The 20,379-nt window shown below is 39.7% G+C and overlaps 1 protein-coding gene across 1 annotated transcript; it reads left to right on the top strand.

Moving 5' to 3' along the window:
- The first annotated feature begins 6,172 nt into the window (after positions 1 to 6,172).
- Positions 6,173 to 17,450, top strand: LOC139761425 (2-aminoethylphosphonate--pyruvate transaminase-like). Its single transcript, XM_071685597.1, has 9 exons — positions 6,173 to 6,326; positions 7,711 to 7,850; positions 9,279 to 9,377; positions 11,047 to 11,163; positions 11,987 to 12,110; positions 13,037 to 13,201; positions 14,084 to 14,243; positions 14,901 to 15,061; positions 15,846 to 17,450. Exons 1-9 carry the CDS (start codon positions 6,257 to 6,259, stop codon positions 15,992 to 15,994), a joined length of 1,185 nt encoding a protein of 394 aa, XP_071541698.1. The 5' UTR covers positions 6,173 to 6,256; the 3' UTR covers positions 15,995 to 17,450.
- The last annotated feature ends 2,929 nt before the right edge of the window (positions 17,451 to 20,379 follow it).

The raw sequence follows: 20,379 nt of genomic DNA on the forward strand, positions 1-20,379 counted from the left end.
GTTTCCTCATACCTTAGTTATTATAATTTAAAGTTAGTACAGTACTTGTGTTTTAGGACATATTTGTGGCTTGTATTATTATATGCAAGGATCGCCCCCCCCCCTATGGAATTAGGTACCATGTTTTCCATTTTTATTCACATATCAAATGTGCCTCACATGCTCTTTCAGAATATATCTGAAATACTTGTTTCAGGAAAAGTGATGATGAGTAAAACAATCGGATAAATTAATGCTTTGTTTTTGCCTATGCGATTAGGTCCCGAGAAACCTATCTTAGAAGAAATGCCGTTTCGGTGATAAGAAAAGAGTTATATTTAGATTTGTCTGTCACCAAGAACGTCTGTTATTGGTTTTTTTTTTCATCTCTTGTAACTAGCATTAAGATCTGAGTCACAGATATAAGAAGCAGCATTAGTGGTCCTAATCTCAGAAACACGACTGAAAAAGTGTAGTAATATGGTGGTATGACCTCCCCGTCAAAAGCCGAAAATTTATTAACCTTATCTATTTGTGATTGGCTACATACGGCGGCGAGAGAGTTTCACACTTGGGCCCCATGCCTCTTATCTTTGTTTTATTGTGGCGCTTGAGTACAATGACGGACACTTTAAGATTAGTCTCCTGCCTTCATTGTCCCCCTCACCCCAGGTATTGCTGGGCCTCAAACAGAAATTTTGTGTCGTACGAAATTTTACTTATATGTTGTCCAGCTTCTAAGGAATTGAATGACGTGAGACCTATAACTAGTTTTTTTGCCTGAGTTATGCTAATGATAGAAAGGTTTTCCTTGTCATTTAACATACTATATAACTTTATAATTCAACCTTTCGCCATGAAACAGTTCCTCGGATATTATAATGTATTCATATCATAAAAAAAGATTGACCCTTTACCATTAACTTGGAATTATATTTTCTTTCTCACACCAGTCTTAATTTTCCCCTTACCTATATTTTCCTCTTTTTTCCCTATCGTAGCGAATCCCTTGGGAAAAAACCACACGTGATTTAAATACCACGTTAAGCCTTCACAGTGCTTCAAATATCGTCATACTTTCCTCTGTGTGATACTCCGGAATTCAAGTTATTTTCTATGCCCCCTTCAACCTAACGGTTTTTGTATACATGGTCTTTGTTTTTTTTGAGCTATTGATTAACTCTCTGTGTGCTGTTTTATAGCAAATTTTTTCCCATCTCCAGCCAGCCGTTCACCTATACTTTATATACTTACAAATTACAGCCATCACGGCAAGCAAAATTGGTTTTGTAAAGTCTGAATGATATTATGTGATATTTTGCATCGGTGATAAACGCCATGGTAAAACATAGATAACTCTTTTTCATGAACTTTTTGAGTGAATTTAAGAAATTAGATGGCTTATATCACCGACAATAGCTCTTTGTTTATCATTTTTCGTATCGTTTTCAATGGGCTGTCATTACAATACAATTGTTCTCTGTCGTTATCATGTGTATGTTTATCAGTTTATCACTCACATATCTTGGAGTAGGAGTACAGTGACGCTGGTACAAATTAGATGATAGAACTTATCGGGAAGTTATCAGCGAAGATTAAATAAGGAATAATGGTTTGTGTGTTCCCAAGTGTTCTTTTGCATACATAAAGCATTGTCTGTCTGTCTATTTTATCCTAGTTCTCTTCACCTATGAGTATACACACGAGAGGCAAGTAATATTGTACATGTCATTTAGTTAGGCATATTATCCCGCACAGCTCAACTGATGTCGACACTGAAGAAAATAATGTAGGCGCGACCTTCATCTTGTACGTGTCTGTGTTTCCAGACTTTTAAAAAGGTGTTGGGAGGATAGTGAAATAAAAAATGAATACTGGATCTTCAGGTAGGCATAAGGATAAGATGATATATTCAAAAGACAGAAAGCTATCGTCGTAAAAGGTAACAAACTCGGACGTATGTCAGTGGAGCTATCTCGAAATGTTTCTCGTGGGGTGCCGCGAGGCTGGGTTCTGGGGTCGATGCTGATCATGATCTTTGTTGATGAACTGGTCAAAGAACTGAACTCGTACCTAACTATGTTCGCAATGACGAGGACTACATCACCACTGGGACTTGTATATATATGTTCAGAAGCCACTGTGCAAAACATACTGTGAAAGAAATATAAACCACACTAGTGTAAATGATAATGTACATCATGTTATATGTCAAGTAACAGTGTAGTTTAACAGTGAAGCAAATAATATCACACACTGAGGTAATTTGTGCTGTACAAATACACTAGACAAATATCACTGAACTGGATCACTGAATATAGGTGTAGTGATGGCTCTTGCTGTGTCTGTGATTTTAAGACAATTGTGAAAATCAAAGAGATTGGGCCTCACGAGTGTGAAAGTCCCTCCTCGTACCTTGCAAATAGGTAATTAATTAGTTTGAGAATTAAGGTAAAGTACATGAGGATGACTGTTGTAATTTAGTTTGATTTTCCATAATTTGTCATTTTCTGTACACCACTGTTATATATATACATGCCGACATAAATGAGCACATGATTAGGAGCGAGATTCGTTCATTAGTAAAAGAGATTCCCAATAGATAGAATAGAAGACGTAGGATTGTGAGTGGCGAAGATAAGTTAGTGCTCGAAGACGTAGGATTGTGAGTTGCGAAGGTAAATTAGTGCTCGGCTACGTGGGTCGAGCAGGTGGAATTTGAACTGTAAATGGGAATGTATTGTAGGTTGACGCACAAATCGAAAGTTAGGCTTTATTCCATCACTAGAAATAAATGGTAAGATTAAATAGTAGGGCTGTCCTGAAAGCCCATAGGTATTCGACACAAGTTATGAGTACATGAATTGGATAATTATTTCCCACATACACAGTAAAGATGTTTGTGGTCTTAGAATTTATCTCTAAATACCTGAGGTGTGTTGATTTATATATTTTTTTTTCGTTCGGTGGGTGTCGCTTGACCAAGAGGCCATAAACCCAGACAACCAGCCAACCTAAATAATTACTGGCATGATTTTTTTATATATGTATATATTCGTATAAGAAAATGAATCCTTGTGAGTTATTCTGTCTTTCTTAATGTCCGAGACTTGAAGAGACGAATTGTTTATCTGAAAAGATATACATGGGGGAGGGAGGGTGGAGGACACTAGGAACTTTGATGTAATATACCATAGCGTTTGTAATCCCTCTTTCCCTAAAAGAGCCATTATATCATTTTACGATTAAAAGTCTCGCCAGACCACTCGTGAACTATGACCACCTCCTTCAGTAAATCACCTGACAAGTGCTGATGACAATAACATGTTTGTTGAAGAAGGTCATATCAGGGACATGGGTTACCATGCCACCTCACTAACCCCCCTTTTCCCTAGCGTAGCTTGTACTTCAACCCTCCGTAAAACTCATTCGCTATTTTCCAGGAACGCTGACCTAACGAAAACGAACTAATTTAGATTTGTTAAACGCCGCTATGAATCGACGGAAAACCATCCTTGTTGTGGCGAAGAACTTGCCTTGTCCCTCCCCCAAAACAGCTGGTATCTAACGAGAGCCAATGATAGTTACGTAATGATAACAGCCTACTATCGCCCATACCCAGGTGGCGACCAACACAGCCAGCCAATCATGATGGTGGAATTAGTAATCCCCCACAAACCCGTGTATATAAATACATGCCCACCGACCGTTCGAAAAGAATATATAGGAAACAACAGGGGAAGAGAAATATAAACTTCTGTAACACTGATGCCTTTATTTTACTTGTTTTGGCCTGAATCCTGGTACGTGTGCACTGTATATACAGAAAGAAATTAAGATGGCAAAGTTTTAAGTCAAGGACTTGTACAGTTTTCTCTTTTCTTTTCTTTCTTTTTTTTAATGGCAGAAATGGAATTCGATGTTAGGTGCTTTGCGTATTTTGTAGATTTTGAAGCGTCGTAAGGATGCCGCTTTCTTAACAGAGAGAGAGAGAGAGAGCAAGCGAAGGAAGATGATGTATTATAGTTAGAGCAACATGATTGCCTTACAATAGACCTGGTGACCAGCAAAACACCACGACAGAGATAACAATGTGTGATGGTGGTGTAGTGTAAGACTCGTGGAGTGAGTGGATTGGATACATATACATATTTCACATGTTCATATATATATATATATATATATATATATATATATATATATATATATATATATATACATATATTATCCCTGGGGATAGGGGAGAAAGAATACTTCCCACGTATTCCCTGCGTGTCGTAGAAAGCGACTAAAAGGGGAGGGAGCGGGGGGGGCTGGAAATCCTCCCCTCTCGTTTTTTTTTTTTTTTTTATTTTCCAAAAGAAGGAACAGAGAAGGGGGCTAGGTGAGGATGTTCCCTCAGGGGCCCGGTCCTCTGTTCTTAACGCTACCTCGCTGGCGCGGGAAATGGCGAATAGTTTAAATAGCAACTATATATATATATATATATATATATATATATATATATATATATATATATATATATAGTTGCTTTATACATCAATGGGAAGGGGTATGCGGTGGTAGAAGTGTTCTATTGGTGGTAATTGTATAATCTAGTGTGAGGTCAGTTGGTTGCCTTTGCCGGAGCTACGGAGAACTTCGCTCAAACCATTCCTTTCCCATAATTTCCTCATTGAGGTCATGTCCTCCGCTCTCTAATTGTCTTTTAACAAATCGCGGCTCTGCTACTACTGTACATATGACTGTAGATGATGTGAAACATTTTGTCGTTGTGAAAGTGGGAGGGAATATGGTTTTAAGACAATTTTTTTTTTTTTTTTTTTGAAGGCACCAGAAGTCCACATCAAGGCCGGACCTTAATTGAAATATAGAGGGAATGATGAAAGAGAAAAAGGAAAGACAAGGGAAAGTATTATTTACCAATTTTGGAGGAGGTGAAAAAAAACCCTGTCTTTTTTAAGATGTGCCAGGTCATAGTTATTGGGAAAAACATGAGAAGGTAGAGAGTTCCAAAGCTTCGAGGTGTAGGGAAAGAAAGAGTTATCAAAGCGGCCCACCCTTGAGTTGCCGACGGCCACACGACAAATCATGAGACGCAGCAGCTGGCCGAGTATTGCCTGGTGTGTGTGTGTGTGTGTGTGTGTTGGGGGGGGGGGGGTGGACTTTGTTGACATTGCTCAAGCGATGTGTTTTGTCTCGGTCTTATCAATCAGAATTCTTGTATGCAGTTACAGGCGTCCGGCCATGGAGATGCAAGGCGAAGTGACCCAGGGACCACAGTTATCTTTAGGGTTCCGTGACTCCATGATAGTTGGTCCTTTATTCATGGCGATTAGTCTCCTTAAGTAATCATAATCTTACCCTCCACCGCCAGGGGGGTTTATCAACTTGCATTCATAGTCTTTCCTCTTTATCCGTGCATTTTCTCTGGCTATTAGTGTAGCCGGGAAATGCCTTATTCCCAGAACCGCTATGAAAATGACAAAACTGGTTCAAAGTGAGCCTATACAGCTCTCATGACGGACATGTTTTATTAAAAAGAGTATATACCAGAGAAAACCATCCACCAACCACTTACGTAAAGTTTCAGTTCAATCTATTAAGTGGTGTCCGAGTGGAAGGTGACTGAACTTTCAGCCAATGAGACACGATCTATGACGGCCATATTTGATGTTGCGTCGGCACGTCAATATTAATTAGAACTTGATAGACGCCCAATCGGCCGACCCCAGCGGTTTCTGAGATAAGAATAATGTGAAATATTTAGTAACTGGTGCAATGTGGCGAGAGCAGACCACCAGCAGAGTTAGGTTGACCTGATAAGAGGTGAAGTTTCTCCACGATTTTATATTTTGTGTGCGGTTGGAAATGCGTGATGTCGGCACGAATCGCGTTCGTGATCGTAAATCTCTCTCTCTCTCTCTCTCTCTCTCTCTCTCTCTCTATATATATATATATATATATATATATATATATATATATATATATATATATATATATATATATATATATATATATATACACTAACTGATGTGTAGTTACAATCATAGTCTTGAGACATCATCGCCTACAGCTACGTATCACACGAAAGACGGAAATTATCGTACGAACAGCCTCCACAAGGGGTTCTCGGAGGAGGAGACGTAGTCTAAAAGGGTGTAATTATCGTGCACTTGTATAATCCCTGAGGATAAAACCGTGTGTGAGGCGGGTTGGCTAGTCAGTCGGGACCAAGGGTGGAACTGGTGCACACCGTATTGTCCTCAAGGCCACGATGGGACCCACCCCAACGCCAGTATCGTCTCTTTCCTCTTCTTCAAGCAGGGGAATGAACACTTATAAAGGTAATGGCACACACATATATACATATTGGAAAGGATCACAATTTTGCGCCTGATCAAGATATTCCTATGAGTCCACGGGGAAAATGAAACGCGAAAAGTTCCCAAGTGCACTTTCGTGTAATAATCACATCATCAGGGGAGACACAAGAGAGAAATATAACAGTCAGTTGATATACATCGAAGAGACGAAGCTAGGACGCCATTTGGTAAACATGTGATTGTCCGACTGGCGTCCTAGCTTCGTCTCTTCGATGTATATCAACTGACTGTTATATTTCTCTCTTGTCTCTCCCCTGATGATGTGATTATTACACGAAAGTGCACTTGGGAACTTTTCGTGTTTCCTTTTCCCCTTGGACTCATAGGAATATCTTGATCACGCGCAAAAATGTGATCCTTTCCAATATATATATATATATATATATATATATATATATATATATATATATATATATATATATATATATATATATGGACAAGAATTGCTCATAAAGTTCACGTTGTGATAGGGTAACTATGGATTAATTTGTGATTATAATGTGCGTAGGTTTTTTGGAGAAGAGCTTACCCAAATTTGCGTAGGTCATCGACACTGTTGAAGCTGAGGGTATGTATATGTCTGGCATGATACGCAAGTTCTTGCATAGCTCGTGTTACTGTGTGTATTGAGAATATATTTTCCATCGACGCCTTTAATAACGTGGGATCAATGGGCCAATATTGTACGTCGAGGGCCAGAGGCGTTAGGCCTATTATAGGCCCACACAACGTACCAACCGACCTAACCCCCCACTCCCCCCTCATCCATTCCCAAGGTGATGATAAGATAAGGTTGAATTGAATGTATAATTTGAATAGCGACGCTTTCGAATACCTGGTATCTCGTGTGCCATGCCACACCTTGTATACACAACGTGCACTTGACTGTACATTGTACGTGTATAAGCCATAGAACAACTGTGTGTGTTGAGGGTGTATTGTGTGAGAGCGCGTGTATGAAAAACTTATATGAATAGATTGTAGGTTTGTTCACACACAAATATATATATATATATATATATATATATATATATATATATATATATATATATATATTAGGAATATATATGTATTCGCCACTTCCCTCGTTAGCGAGGTAGCGTTAAGAACTAAGAGGACTGGGCCTCACTTGGCTCCTTCTCTGTTCCTTCTTCTGGAAAAGTATATGTAGGCTATATGAAGGCCTACACAACCATTCTCTACCCTGTGTATAACTTGCATATAGCACGGATTAAGCTTGTATCTGTGTTGCGTATTAACTCCTGGTGGTTTTTTGCGCACGCGCAGTGCCGTGTGTGAGCCTACACAGTAGTCTGTATGCTGGCTTCTTCTTCCCCCTAAATAGGCAAGAAGCTGTTCACCCCAGGGCCACTGTGCACGTCGCCCGCCGTGAAACAAGCCATGTTGGTCGACCTAGGTTCCAGGGGCAAGCAGTTCATGGCGTGCACCACGTACGTCCGTCAGTCGCTCCTCGAAATAGCCCAGGTCAGCCAAGTCCCATCCAGCAGGTCAGTTAAGATAATGTCAAGAGTCGTTACAGGTTCACAATGTAATTATTACAGGTCAGTTGGTCGTCAAAAAAAAAAAAAAGAGAGAAAATGATTATTACTGGTCACTCATCCGCAATGAACATCTTTACAGGTTTGGATGAACTTCACAACTGATTAACAAAATCCTCACTGGAGGTCATGGTCAACAAAACCAAAACCACATGCCATTATAGGTCAGTTGGTGTTTATTGAAAGTCATTACAGGTTAGGGGCCCTTAAAGTCATTGCAGGTTAAGTGGTTGTTTTGTGCAGGTTACAGTGAGCCTTATCCATTTCAGAAGCGTACATGTATGGACTTGAGTGATAAACGAACCAAGGGGGAAAAAAAAAATTTTATCGTCTTCTGTTGTTGTTTACTAGTATAAGCGGCAACAGCGCATAACGGGGGTTCTGGCGGATTGATACAGCGGTCTCTCGGTTCGAAGGGGGGGATGAACACGTAGGCTGAGTGTGGGTCGACTGCCGCTACCAGGATTCGAACCTGTTCAAAGTCACAGGATTTTGAATCTGAGATATACGTAAATACCCATGTCACCTCGGTCGGGATCTTGTCTTGAGTCTTTGTTTTGCATAGGTTCGAATCCAGGTTGCCGCACAGTCGGTCCACAGTCAACCCAGCTGTTCATCCTTTTCCCAAGGGGTTGGTCGATAATAACCCTAATGAGATGGCCTTGATTAGGGCCTTAATTGCCCGTACCGTCTCAGCTGAAAAAAAAAAGATGTTTCCGGGTCTAACATTGACTTAATTACCATATTGTGATACCACTATATAATGCTAGACAATTGTTATCGATTCTTCATGTCTTTTTTTTCGCCTCTAAATTTCTTTGTATATTACTCTTTCGATCAGCAACCTGCTACTTTTTTTTTGAGTGATTATATGACCCGCTTTCCTGAGCACTTTTGTTTTTATTTTTTCAAATGACTAGATCTTTCTCTAAGACGATTGGACAAAAACAATAACACCCCCTTCCCACCCTTTTTTTTCTTTTTGAGCTAAATCATTTGTACCGAACTAACCATTTTATGTTTTTTTATCAGTGAAATTTTGTTTTTCCTTTAATGTTTATGAGTTAGTAGCTTAACTGCTCTGGCTGACTTTGATTTGAAGGATGATTAGCATGTTATGGATGACTTATCAATAGCCTGTTTGTGTAATTATTGGATTGTATTTTCTATCTGTAAACTGCCTTATTCTGTAGTTTATTATACACACTGTCCTCTATCTTAATGACCGACTTCTCTTGCCTTCCTTCCTGTATCCACTTCGTTGTAACTGTAAACTTCCTTTCACACCCCCCCCCCCCCCCCTTTCCAAACAACAATGACAGCTTTTTATTTGTTTTTATTTGTTTTTGTTTAGGTGAACCCCGAGGATTATACAGCTGTGCTGCTACAAGGGTCGGGCACGTACTGTGTGGAGGCGGTGTTGCAAACCACATCTCCAAGGCAAGGAGCCAAGGTGAGTAGTCGAGGAAAAATGGGAAAGAGGGAGAAGAGTTTTAAGAAGGAATAAGAGTTATGGGAATAATAGAGGAATAGAGAAAAGGGAAAGTGGCATACAGATTATGAGTAAAGTAATTTTAATAAAGCCTTTGAATCACACTTGATCAAGTGTAAGTTGACTGTAAGTATAATTCTTAACGCTGAAATTTGGAAGGCAATAATAAAGCAGTTAGGGACACTTAAGATACGAATACAGGAGTGTATTTGGGTTTAGGTGGAAGTTATAAATTCACAGGTAGATTTTGGCGAAGCCAAAGGCAAAGCACTATTTTACCGCTAAAGCTGAAGTCGGGTAAAGCTGTTTGTACAAGAATAAGCTTATCCCTGAAAGTGGTCCGAAAGAAAAAAAAATTGGCCACAGATTTGAAAGCTTTTTGGATCCAACTCGTTTGAAGATACGTACAGAGCAAAGGGCTAGGGTATACTAGGTTATGTAGCTATGCAAACCATTTTCAAATACAGATTTTGGTTGGTTGTCATCCCCATTTACAAAAGACGTCTATTACGCTGTTTAAACCAGTTTCAAAACGACCCCCCCACCATAGCTAGGCTATCTAACCTGTTTTCCGGAATGTCAAATACTACCTTACCTACACTTTATTTCACTGACGTCAAAGACTAGCCTACCTACATTATTTTCAAAGACGTCAAATACGACTAGGCTATCTACGCCATTTTTTCAAAGGTGGCAAAATCTGGTTTGCGTACATCAAAGGTTACGCTATCTACAACCATTTCAAAGAGGTGTGAAAAATTCCTTGCCTCACCTAAAAAGCCAGTTATCACAAGATCACATTAAATCCTTATCTGTTATCTCTTGGTGTTCCAGTGACAATTTTCAGCAAGGAAATTTAAGTGGCTTTATATATATATATATATATATATATATATATATATATATATATATATATATATATATATATATATAAAGATTGTTATTTTCAAGTTTGTTTACCACATACGTTTAACTTTGCTCGTATTGATTATAACTTTAATCTTGTTCTTGGGTTTAGCTTAAACCCAAGTCCAGATCTAGATGCTTTTGATATTTCCACACGATACTTTTAAAACACACCAAGTTAAATGTACATTAGAGTTATCCTATGCACTATATCTTGTATAGAAAAATAGAGAATAGATCAAGGAAACGCTAAAGTGATCTCCAATCTCGAATATTTCTGCCAAAAACCCACTTAAGGTGAGAAATGTGTCTTGCATATAAGTAGCAAAGGTAAATAATTAATTTCGTAGTTTATTATATGTAATTTGTGCCTGTTTGAACGTTTATAGACTTGAACTGATATCATGAATTTGTGTGTAGTTACCACTTTAGGGTCCCATTTCTTGAACATTCTTAAATGTCATAATCTTTTAAATTCATGCATGTTTTGAGCATAAACCATGTCCTCGGTCATTGTGCCCCATTCATCCAACACGTATACTGAAAGAAATTCTTCTTTTATATCATTTTCTTGCGTAAGTTTCTCGCTTTATACAATTTTCTCGCTTTATATAATTTTCTTGCGTAAGTTTCTCGCTTTATATCATTTTCTTGCGTAAGTTTCTCGCTTTATATCATCTCTATATCCCCTGGTTCCTCATAACGCCTTACATCTCTCGCGTAGGTGTTGGTGCTGGTCAACGGGGCGTACGGCCAGCGTATGGGGAAGATGTGTAAACACGCCGGCCTCGAGATGACGCTCCTCGAATTCCCCGAGGACCAGCCCATCCATGTACCGACGGTGGGTTCTCAAGCCAAGTTTACTTTCCATGTCATTTTCGAGTCTCATGAGTTTACTATCCTTATCATTTTGAGTGTCACTTACGAGTGGTTGTAACATGTCATTTTTGAGTCTCATGAGTATTTTATCCTTATCATTTTCAGTCTCACTCACGAGTAGGTCTAATGGGTAAACCACAGTGCACTGGGTGTTAATAAGGCCTCATTATTATAGAGTTGTTATTAGCTTAGGGCATTATTATAGAGTTGTTATTAGCTTAGGGCATTAGTATAGAGTTGTTATTAGCTTAGGGCATTATTATATAGAGTTGTTATTAGCTTAGGGCATTATTATAGAGTTGTTATTAGCTTAGGGCATTTATAGAGTTGTTATTAGCTTAGGGCATTATTATAGAGTTGTTATTAGCTTAGGGCATTTATAGAGTTGCTATTAGCTTAGGGCATTATTATAGCGTTGTTATTAGCTTAGGGCATTAGTATAGAGTTGTTATTAGCTTAGGGCATTATTATAAAGAGTTGTAAGTAGCTTAGGGCATTATTATAGAGTTGTTATTAGCTTAGGGCATTATTATAGAGTTGTTAGTAGCTTGGGGCATTATTATAAAGAGTTGTAAGTAGCTTAGGGTATTATTATAGAGTTGTTATTAGCTAAGGGCATTATTATAGAGTTGTTAGTAGCTTGGGGCATTATTATAAAGAGTTGTAAGTAGCTTAGGGTAGTGGTAACAAGTGGAAGTGGTGGTGTAGCAGCAGCCTATCCGGTCCTACCCGGAGGTAGCGTCATTGACCCAGCCGGTATCGGCCCCGCTCCCTCCCTCCCTCAGGTGGAGCGACTGCTGGCGTCCGGGGAAAGGTGGACCACCGTCAGTATAGTCCATTGTGAGACGTCTAGCGGCGTGGTCAACCCAGTGGAGGTGGTAGGCCACCTCGTCCGTCTCCATCAACCACGTGAGTCTCGCGCGTGCTGTGTGTCCCCCCTTAGTTTGATGGGGGGGTGTGTCCAGGGAGGCTTAGTGGAGTCCAGGGTGGATTGGTGGAGTCCAGGGTGGTTTGGTGGAGTCCAGGGAGGCTTGGCGGAAGTCCAGGGTGGATTGGTGGAGTCCAGGGAGGCTTGGTGGGAGTCCAAGGTGGATTGGTAGAGTCCAGGGTGGATTGGTGAGGTCCAGGGAGGCTTGGTGGAGTCCAGGGAGGCTTGGTAGAGTCCAGGGAGGCTTGGTAGAGTCCAGGGAGGTACGGTGGAGTCCAGGGAGGTTTGGTAGAGTCCAAGGAGGCTTGATGGACTCTAGGAAGGCTTGGCGGAGTCTTAAGGATTATTAATGGCGCCCAGGGAGTCAAAGAGTAGCAAATCAGGGAGACTTGATTGGGGTTTTTTTTTTTGAAGATGTGGTGGAACTTTTAGGGAGACTTAGTAGAATCCCTGAAGTCTGATGTCGTCAGAGAGGATTAGTGGATTCAGGATTAGGGATTAACGGAGCTTAAAAGAGGCATGTGGAATAAATTTGAAGTGTCTGCTAGTTCCAGGAGGGAATTTCACGTTGTGGTATCACACAGGGTGGGTGCCTATCATTGAACGTTACATGTGCTTAAGGGTGGTTATGGCCAGTCGATTTTTCAATGGCAACAGTTTTGTTTACGTTCTGTAAAAGTGTTTTATTTACAAGTCATGGAGGGAATATGATAATTAAGGTAGCAGTCATTGGACGAAAGTTATCAGCGAATATTCTCGTAAAACCTTGACTAACAGTGTCCATGCTTACAAAACTGTGTTTAATATATACATTTGTAAGATGTGTATTATTCCCGTACTCAGTCGCAGTGTTTTCGATGCAGTGGGTTATATGGTTGTGATAATATTCTCTTCCCCGTGAGGCCAGAGGCCGCCTTGATTGTGGACGCCATGAGCAGCTTCGGCGCCATCCCGGTGGACATAGATGGCGCTGGCATCGACTACCTCGTCTCCTCCGCCAACAAATGTCTCGAGGGCGTACCAGGATTTTCCTTCGCCATCTGCAGGAAACAACACCTCCTCTCTTGTCAAGGTCGGTAAGAGAGAAAGAAAGGCTGTGTGTCCATCCCTATCTCGAGATCCACCCAAAATTTTTTGGCCTTCGTGTAACTAGAGAAAAAGAAAAACAAAAAGAGACGAAAGGTCGTGAAGGAAAATTTTTCGGGTGGACGATTAGCTTGAGTCGTAGTTTGCTGTCGGTCCCGAAATGCGTGAGTTATTTTATTTATTTCCACCCCCATCCTGCTGAATTAACTGATCTTTAGCTGATGTTGATTTTCATTGAAGAATAATGGTGATAAGGGTGTGAGGGTCGGGTTCCTTGCCATATGTTAATAGCGGAATGACATTAAAAAAGGGAGTAAAGTGAATGGGGTTTTCAAGCCTTCCATAATAAGTTTACCCTAATCACTATATGGTATTTGTTTGTTTATTGGCCATTATATAACATTTCAATGTTTTTTTTTTTCAGGTCTGGTATAGATCTCGCTTTTATGACACATTTAGAACTTAAAAACTTGGTGTTCCTTATTAAAGTGACCATAAGTGCCTAGAATACAGTAGAAATATAAAGGTTATTTTGCATTGATATAAGACATTATAACTTGAAAAATCCATAAGATTTGTTTTGAATATTTCATTGTTGTTTGTAAGTGATGTAATTAAAGATACTAAACTTCTTCAAATCTGTCGCTATTGCGAAATCTCTTAGGTGTTGTTCTACGAGTTTCTAACCCTAATGATTGAATGTCGTTATCAAGATACGTCTCTCTCTCTCTCTCTCTCTCTCTCTCTCTCTCTCTCTCTCTCTCTCTCTCTCTCTCTCTCTCTCTCTCTCTCTCTCTCTCTCTCTCTTTTAAAGTAACCAGACGTGTGTCAGTCATCATCAGTCACCACCATCTCCTCTTCTTACCAGGGAACTGTCGGGTGTTGAGCCTGGACCTGGTGGATCAATATATAACCTTCGAGTCCACAGGACAATTCCGTTTCACTCCACCTACCCATACCATAGTAGCCTTCAGCACGGCCCTTCGCCAGTACCAGGCATCGGGCGGCCTCCAAGCCCGAGCCGAAAGGTGAGGCTTGTATTTTAATCTATTTGAATCAGTTCAGGTGAGCATTTATCTCTTGAGTTGGTTTAGATAAGAGTAAATACTTTCCATCAGTTGTCTGGCATAGGTAGGGGAAGTACCAATGCGTTAGTCATGGACTAATATGTACTGACTATGATAGTTGCTGTACATTCATCTGTTTTATGTATTTTTTGAATATGAGGGACTAGTTTGGATTTAGATTTCTCTAGAAACCACTCCTTGGTTCGGTATTTTCCAGGATCTGGGCCGAACTTCTGTAGTTTTTTAGCTCCAAACTTAATCTCATCACAACAGACCGGACCATTATTTCCAAGATTCTTAAGCATTTTGTTGAATGATCGTAATTCAAGAACTTGAAATTAAAATGATGGTTCTGGTTTCGTTTCGTTCATTAGATAAGAAAACGTAAAAAGGAAAAAAAAAATCATGAATATTCATAATTTAGGTTAAAGCCTACCTTATCATTTTCTTAAAGTAAGTTTCATCAGTTGTATATTTCCAAGTTTTAACCCTGGCTTTAAAATGTGGTTCAGGCACATATATATATAGTATAGACTTGATATGCATAACGCTTTGAACTCTTGGTACCCTAACTAGGGTGATTGACCTGGGTTGACCTAACTTAGTATTTCGATACAGGTACAAGGAGAACAGGGCCATCCTCGTGGAAGGTATGAAGCAGTTGGGATTCAAGCAACTGGTTGCAGAGAAAGACTCTGGGTTCATTATTACATCCTTCCTCGTCCCAAAGCACGAGAAGTTTGACTTCAAGGAACTGTACTCCAAGCTCTCTGACAAAGGTGAGGTTTGTTATATATATATATATATATATATATATATATATATATATATATATATATATATATATATATATATATATATATATATATATATACATATATATATATATATATATATATATATATATATATATATATATATATATATATATATACCTCCAACAGCCAGAATCGAACCCGGGACCCCTGTGCCACAGGCAGGAATGCATTTCCCCTTGTGGCACAGGGGTCCCGGGTTCGATCCTGGCTGTTGGAGGTTTGTATGTTCTATGAAGATGCGCGTTCATATGCACTTCATTCATATATATATATATATATATATATATATATATATATATATATATATATATATATATATATATATATATGAGAGAGAGAGAAACAGAGACCAGACTCCCAGCCCCATTGAAGAGAATAACAGATTGAGTTGGTCGACCGCTGGCTGTCCTGCTTTAGCCTCTCAAACCCTGGTTTTGCTAGATTGGTGTGTTGCAACACGAGCCATAACGTGACAGATGCATCTGCGTGTCACATGAATACTCTAAGTGTATGGTATGCATTTAGTAAGACGGCGTGACCTTTTTTTAACCTGTTAAGGACTGGGACGCAATACACAAGAATTGTGCCACTGTGCTGGCAGATTATACCCCAAGAAGATCCTCCTTAACAACACTGGTCATTGTTAAATGTCACCCCAGAAGAAATATATAGTATTAATTTTCTTTTCAGTTTAGAAACCACTTTATTATTAAACTCTGTTGCTTCGCCTCTGTTGTGCCCGCAGGCCAGGTCATCTACCCGGGCAAGGCGACGAAGGCGGAGTGCATCCGGGTCGGGAATATTGGACATCTGTTCCCGGAGGACATGAGGCATCTCCTGACCTGCATGGAGGAGGTTCTTAGGGACATGGGGCTGCCTATCCCACTGCCATAGGGTGGTGTGAGGATGGGAAAAGAGGGGGCAGCTGACCTTCCCACAAGAGGAGGAAGAACACACCACTTGGAAGGGGGAAAAAAAGGAAAAAGGTGGTTGGTCAAACGCTTTTCCCCACCCCATGAGCGACAGTACGACCCACCTAGAGCACGAAGAACGACCCTTAGGCACGGCGATACGACCCATGAGTTTATTAAAAAAGCAAGTTTATCAGTTCCCAAGTGTTTTAACTTTTTTTTTCTTTTAAGGAGGCCCCAGGTGCGTTCCATTTCGAAAGTTAGGGTGAGTAAGAGCGAGCGATAATGTTCACATTTGTGTGACTGGGCAAATAATGGGAGATAAAGAGACTCGATTAGATAAAGAAAGATAACCAAAGGACTGTTTATGTATGTCCAGACCTTGAGTCAGGGACTGCAAAATGACATACACACACACACCCCTGGCATACTGCATCATTTTCGTTCTTTTTTTTTTATAACAGTAGAGAGAAATATCTACATCGCTCTATAACACCTCTGTTGCATTTCATTTCAAAAGCTCACTCTAAGATAAAAAGAGTCCATATCGTCGTGCTCAAGGGGTAAAACCAGAAAGAGAAAAATAGATCTGGTGTTGAGAAATAAAAGGCATGTGTGTATTTGAGACATGAACTCCATTTCTACATTTGTGAAAACAAAAATAAGGCGAGGTGACCCTACTTATTAGATTTGTGGAAGTAACTTTTTAGTATAGTTACCGCACCTGCGGAAAAGTGAACTCAGTTACTTTAGCCATGCATATGTTATCTAACTTCTGTACTAAAATAAGCATCAGCTGATATACCGTGAGCTGTAAACCATAGCTAACTTTCTGTACCAGTGTAACTCGTCGCTAACTTCCAGCACCAGTGTAAACCTTTGGCTAACTTACTGTGCCAGTGTAAAATTTAGCCACCTCACTGTACCGGTGTAAACCTTTGCTACCTTACTGTACCAGTTTACACCTTACTGTACAAGTGTAAAGCCTAGCAACTTTACTGAACCAGTTTACACATTAGCCACCTCACTGTACCAGTGTAAAACTTAGCTATTTTATTGTGCTAGTTTGTACACATTAGCCACTTCACTGTACCAGTGTAAATCCTACCTACCTAACTGTACCAGTTTACACATTAGCCACCTTACTGTACCTGTATAAAGCTTAGCTAATTCACTGCACCCATTTAAATGACTTACTGTACCTGTGCTAACCTTAGTTAAACTTACTGTACGAAGGAAAACATTAGCTAATTTAACAGTACCACTGTAAATCCTAGCTAACAACGACTGTACCACTGTGATCCTTAGCTAACTTTAACCAATGTAAACCTTAATTTACTGTATTTACCTAAGTAACTTTATCTAACTCAATGTAGTAGAAAAAAAAAGTCTGTATAATTCATTTATTATTTGTTTGGAACACGATTAACTTGTTGCTATTTATGGAACCCTTTTCACAACAGTAGACAAGTTATATGATAATGCACTAATAACTAAGTTGCCGTTAATGGCTTAGTGATCATGAAAGATACAAAACCAGTATATATATATATATATTTTTTTTTTTTATATATATATATATATATATATATATATATATATATATATATATAGACAGAGAGAGAGAGAGTACATTTTGGTAGTTGAAACAAATATATACGTAAGAGTAACTGTTTGGTTTCATAACGTCTCTGACAATTGATGGATAGATTTAGGGAAATTCTTTTACTTTATTGACCACCTCGTATGAATGTAGGCTGAGCTACTTATTGTAGTGAGGATAAGTAGTAGACTCCTTTGGAGAGAGGTTGTTGAACGAGACTGTGCACTTCAGTAACCCCCACCCCAAAGCAACTGACCTCTCATCTCAGTCTTGAACTCGAATCCAATGGACAGTCACACATCAGAAGCGACACTCCCTTGAAAAAAGATGAGTCTCCCCTGCTTACACTGTGGCCAGCACCCATTACTGCACTACACATTGTTTCATCATACCCCAAGACACTTCATCCCAACCTTGCATCTACCATACAGAAGACACTGAGCACTTACTAGTCAATTGCATTGCGTTATATATATATATATATATATATATATATATATATATATATATATGGGGGTGAGGGGCGAAAGAATACTTCCCACGTATTACCTGCATGTCGTAGAAGGCGACTAAATGGGATGGGGGTCGGGGAATCCTCTCCTGTTTTACTATTCCAGAATGAGGAACAAAGAAGGGGCCAAATGAGGATTTTCCCTCAGGCTCAGTCTTTCTCCCCTCCTCCCCAAAAGAAGGAACAGAGAAGGGGGCCTGGTGAGGATATTCTCTCATAGGCCCGGTCCTCTGTTCTTAACGCTACCTCGCTCACACGGGAAATGGCGAATAGTATGAATGAAAGAGAAAGAAATATGTATCCATTTATCGTGCAATGAGGCTAGGTGATATGGCCTCATTATCTCGCCTCGTGTGGGTTACGTGTCTCCGTGCATTTGTTCTGACAATTTTAGTTTCGGTGAAGATAAGTCGTTGAGAGACAGCTGGCTCATCTGTAGTGACCTTGGTGTGACGAAGGGGTAAGGCCTTGAGTGAAGTGGCTGGCTCTCGTGGCCATTGGCTGATCTGTGCCATGGGCCGTGTGCAGACAGATAAACTGATAATGATAAGCTGGTTCCAGAGCCTTTAACTTTGTTTTTGACCATTATGGAGTTGAGATGGAAAAGCTAGTGTGTTGATTCGTTTCTACCCCTGTTTTGTGAGACCTGATCCTAAAAAAAGAATGGATTTTTCTTGACCACTTACTGACACCTATTATTACTTCTTTCAGAAACCCAAATGTCACGAGAATGGATCTTCTCTTGGTCCCTAAATATAGTGCAAGTCTTTGTTTCCACTGGAGATGTTTGCCATATAATTCTACCTTAAAATCTTATAATTAACGTTTAATGCTGCAGGATAATTGAAGATGTTGGAGCCAATGACTCCATTTCATGTGTTTAACGATATGGAATGATTAATCATACATTGTACTAGTATATCTTCCCGAATATTGCAACTCGAATCACTCCATTGGGATCTTCAAATTAGCTTTCAGTCCAATATTCTTACTGTTCATTCACCCCATACGAACAAAGGATCATGTGTCAGTTAAAGAAATACTACCATTTACTCTCTCAAAGCTTTTAACTTATAAGGTTGCAGACCCTAGCCAATGTGAACTTTACTTCTCACGTATTCCCTGCGTGTCGTAGAAGGCGACTAAAAGGGGAGGGAGTGGGGGACTGGAAATCCTCCCTTCTCATTATTTGTTTTCTAATTTTCCAAAAGGAACAGAGAAGGGGGCCAGGTAAGGATGTTCCCTCAAAGGCCCATTCCTCTGTTCTTAACGCTACCTCGCTAACGCGGGAAATGGCGAATAGTTTAAAAAAAAAAAAAAAACTGTTCTGTATTTGCTTCAGCAATTGTCGAATATTTACTGACCTAATCTTGGTTTCCTTAGGGATTACATTTGGCCTATAGTTATATAGATAGATTGAGAGGAGTCATTGACTGTTAATATTACCGTATATTAAAGATCATTTTCAAACCCTAGGCAACTCTGCGTGTATGGCCCTTGTGTTGATGATGATTACATAACTAGATATGAATTAGTGCATGAGAAGACTTGTTGACTAGGAAAATGCTCGATTTCACCATTTAAGAGACTGGGACTTTGACGTCTCTGGGGTTTGGGGACGAGCTAAGAATTTAAACATGACTAGCGAGAAAACATTATTACTTCATGTTTACTCGTTGCCATCTTTAGTTCAAGTCGTATAGTCAAGATTACCAGAGTTCAAGTTGAGATTATTCTACCCAAAGAGTTCATCTCGGGGTCGAGTGTACTTGGTTATCCAACGCCTCAGTTAAGTTGATAAAAGCAAATAAAATGGCGTGTAGATCTTGATATACCTCAGTTGGGGGGACCCTCCTCGATATAAATAGACTTATCTCGCTTATACAGTGGCATGGAAACACGCAAAAAAAAAAAAAAAAGGAGAAATAACATGGCCTTCTCAAAATAGACTTCCCACCTGCTCGCTAAATTCCCTGTAATAACCTTTCTCCAATCCTTCTGAATATTTACCATCAATTTTGATCCAGGGGCTAAGTATTCGTATGTCTGACTATCACCGATAACATGAGAACAAATGATGGCATCATTAACAATGAGAGTCATGCTGTCTGGTGACTCACAGTGGTAATATAATCTGATTTTCCTGTTTCTAAGTGCAGAATGCTGCATTAGCCTATCTCACACACGACTGAGAAGCAGAATGGCTTTGATTGGACCTCGCCTACATTGATTTTCTCTTTTCATTTTTACTAGA

Source organism: Panulirus ornatus, chromosome 40, assembly GCF_036320965.1.
Source record: "Panulirus ornatus isolate Po-2019 chromosome 40, ASM3632096v1, whole genome shotgun sequence".
Taxonomy (NCBI): domain Eukaryota; kingdom Metazoa; phylum Arthropoda; class Malacostraca; order Decapoda; family Palinuridae; genus Panulirus; species Panulirus ornatus.

Excerpts from the sequence above, each read along its gene's own strand:
- LOC139761425 (XM_071685597.1), top strand. The coding sequence starts at position 6,257 with ATGGGACCCACCCCAACGCCAGTATCGTCTCTTTCCTCTTCTTCAAGC. Across the intron at positions 9,378-11,046 it reads CTCCAAGGCAAGGAGCCAAG|GTGTTGGTGCTGGTCAACGG; the intron begins GTGAGTAGTCGA and ends TCTCTCGCGTAG. Across the intron at positions 15,062-15,845 it reads CTCCAAGCTCTCTGACAAAG|GCCAGGTCATCTACCCGGGC; the intron begins GTGAGGTTTGTT and ends TTGTGCCCGCAG.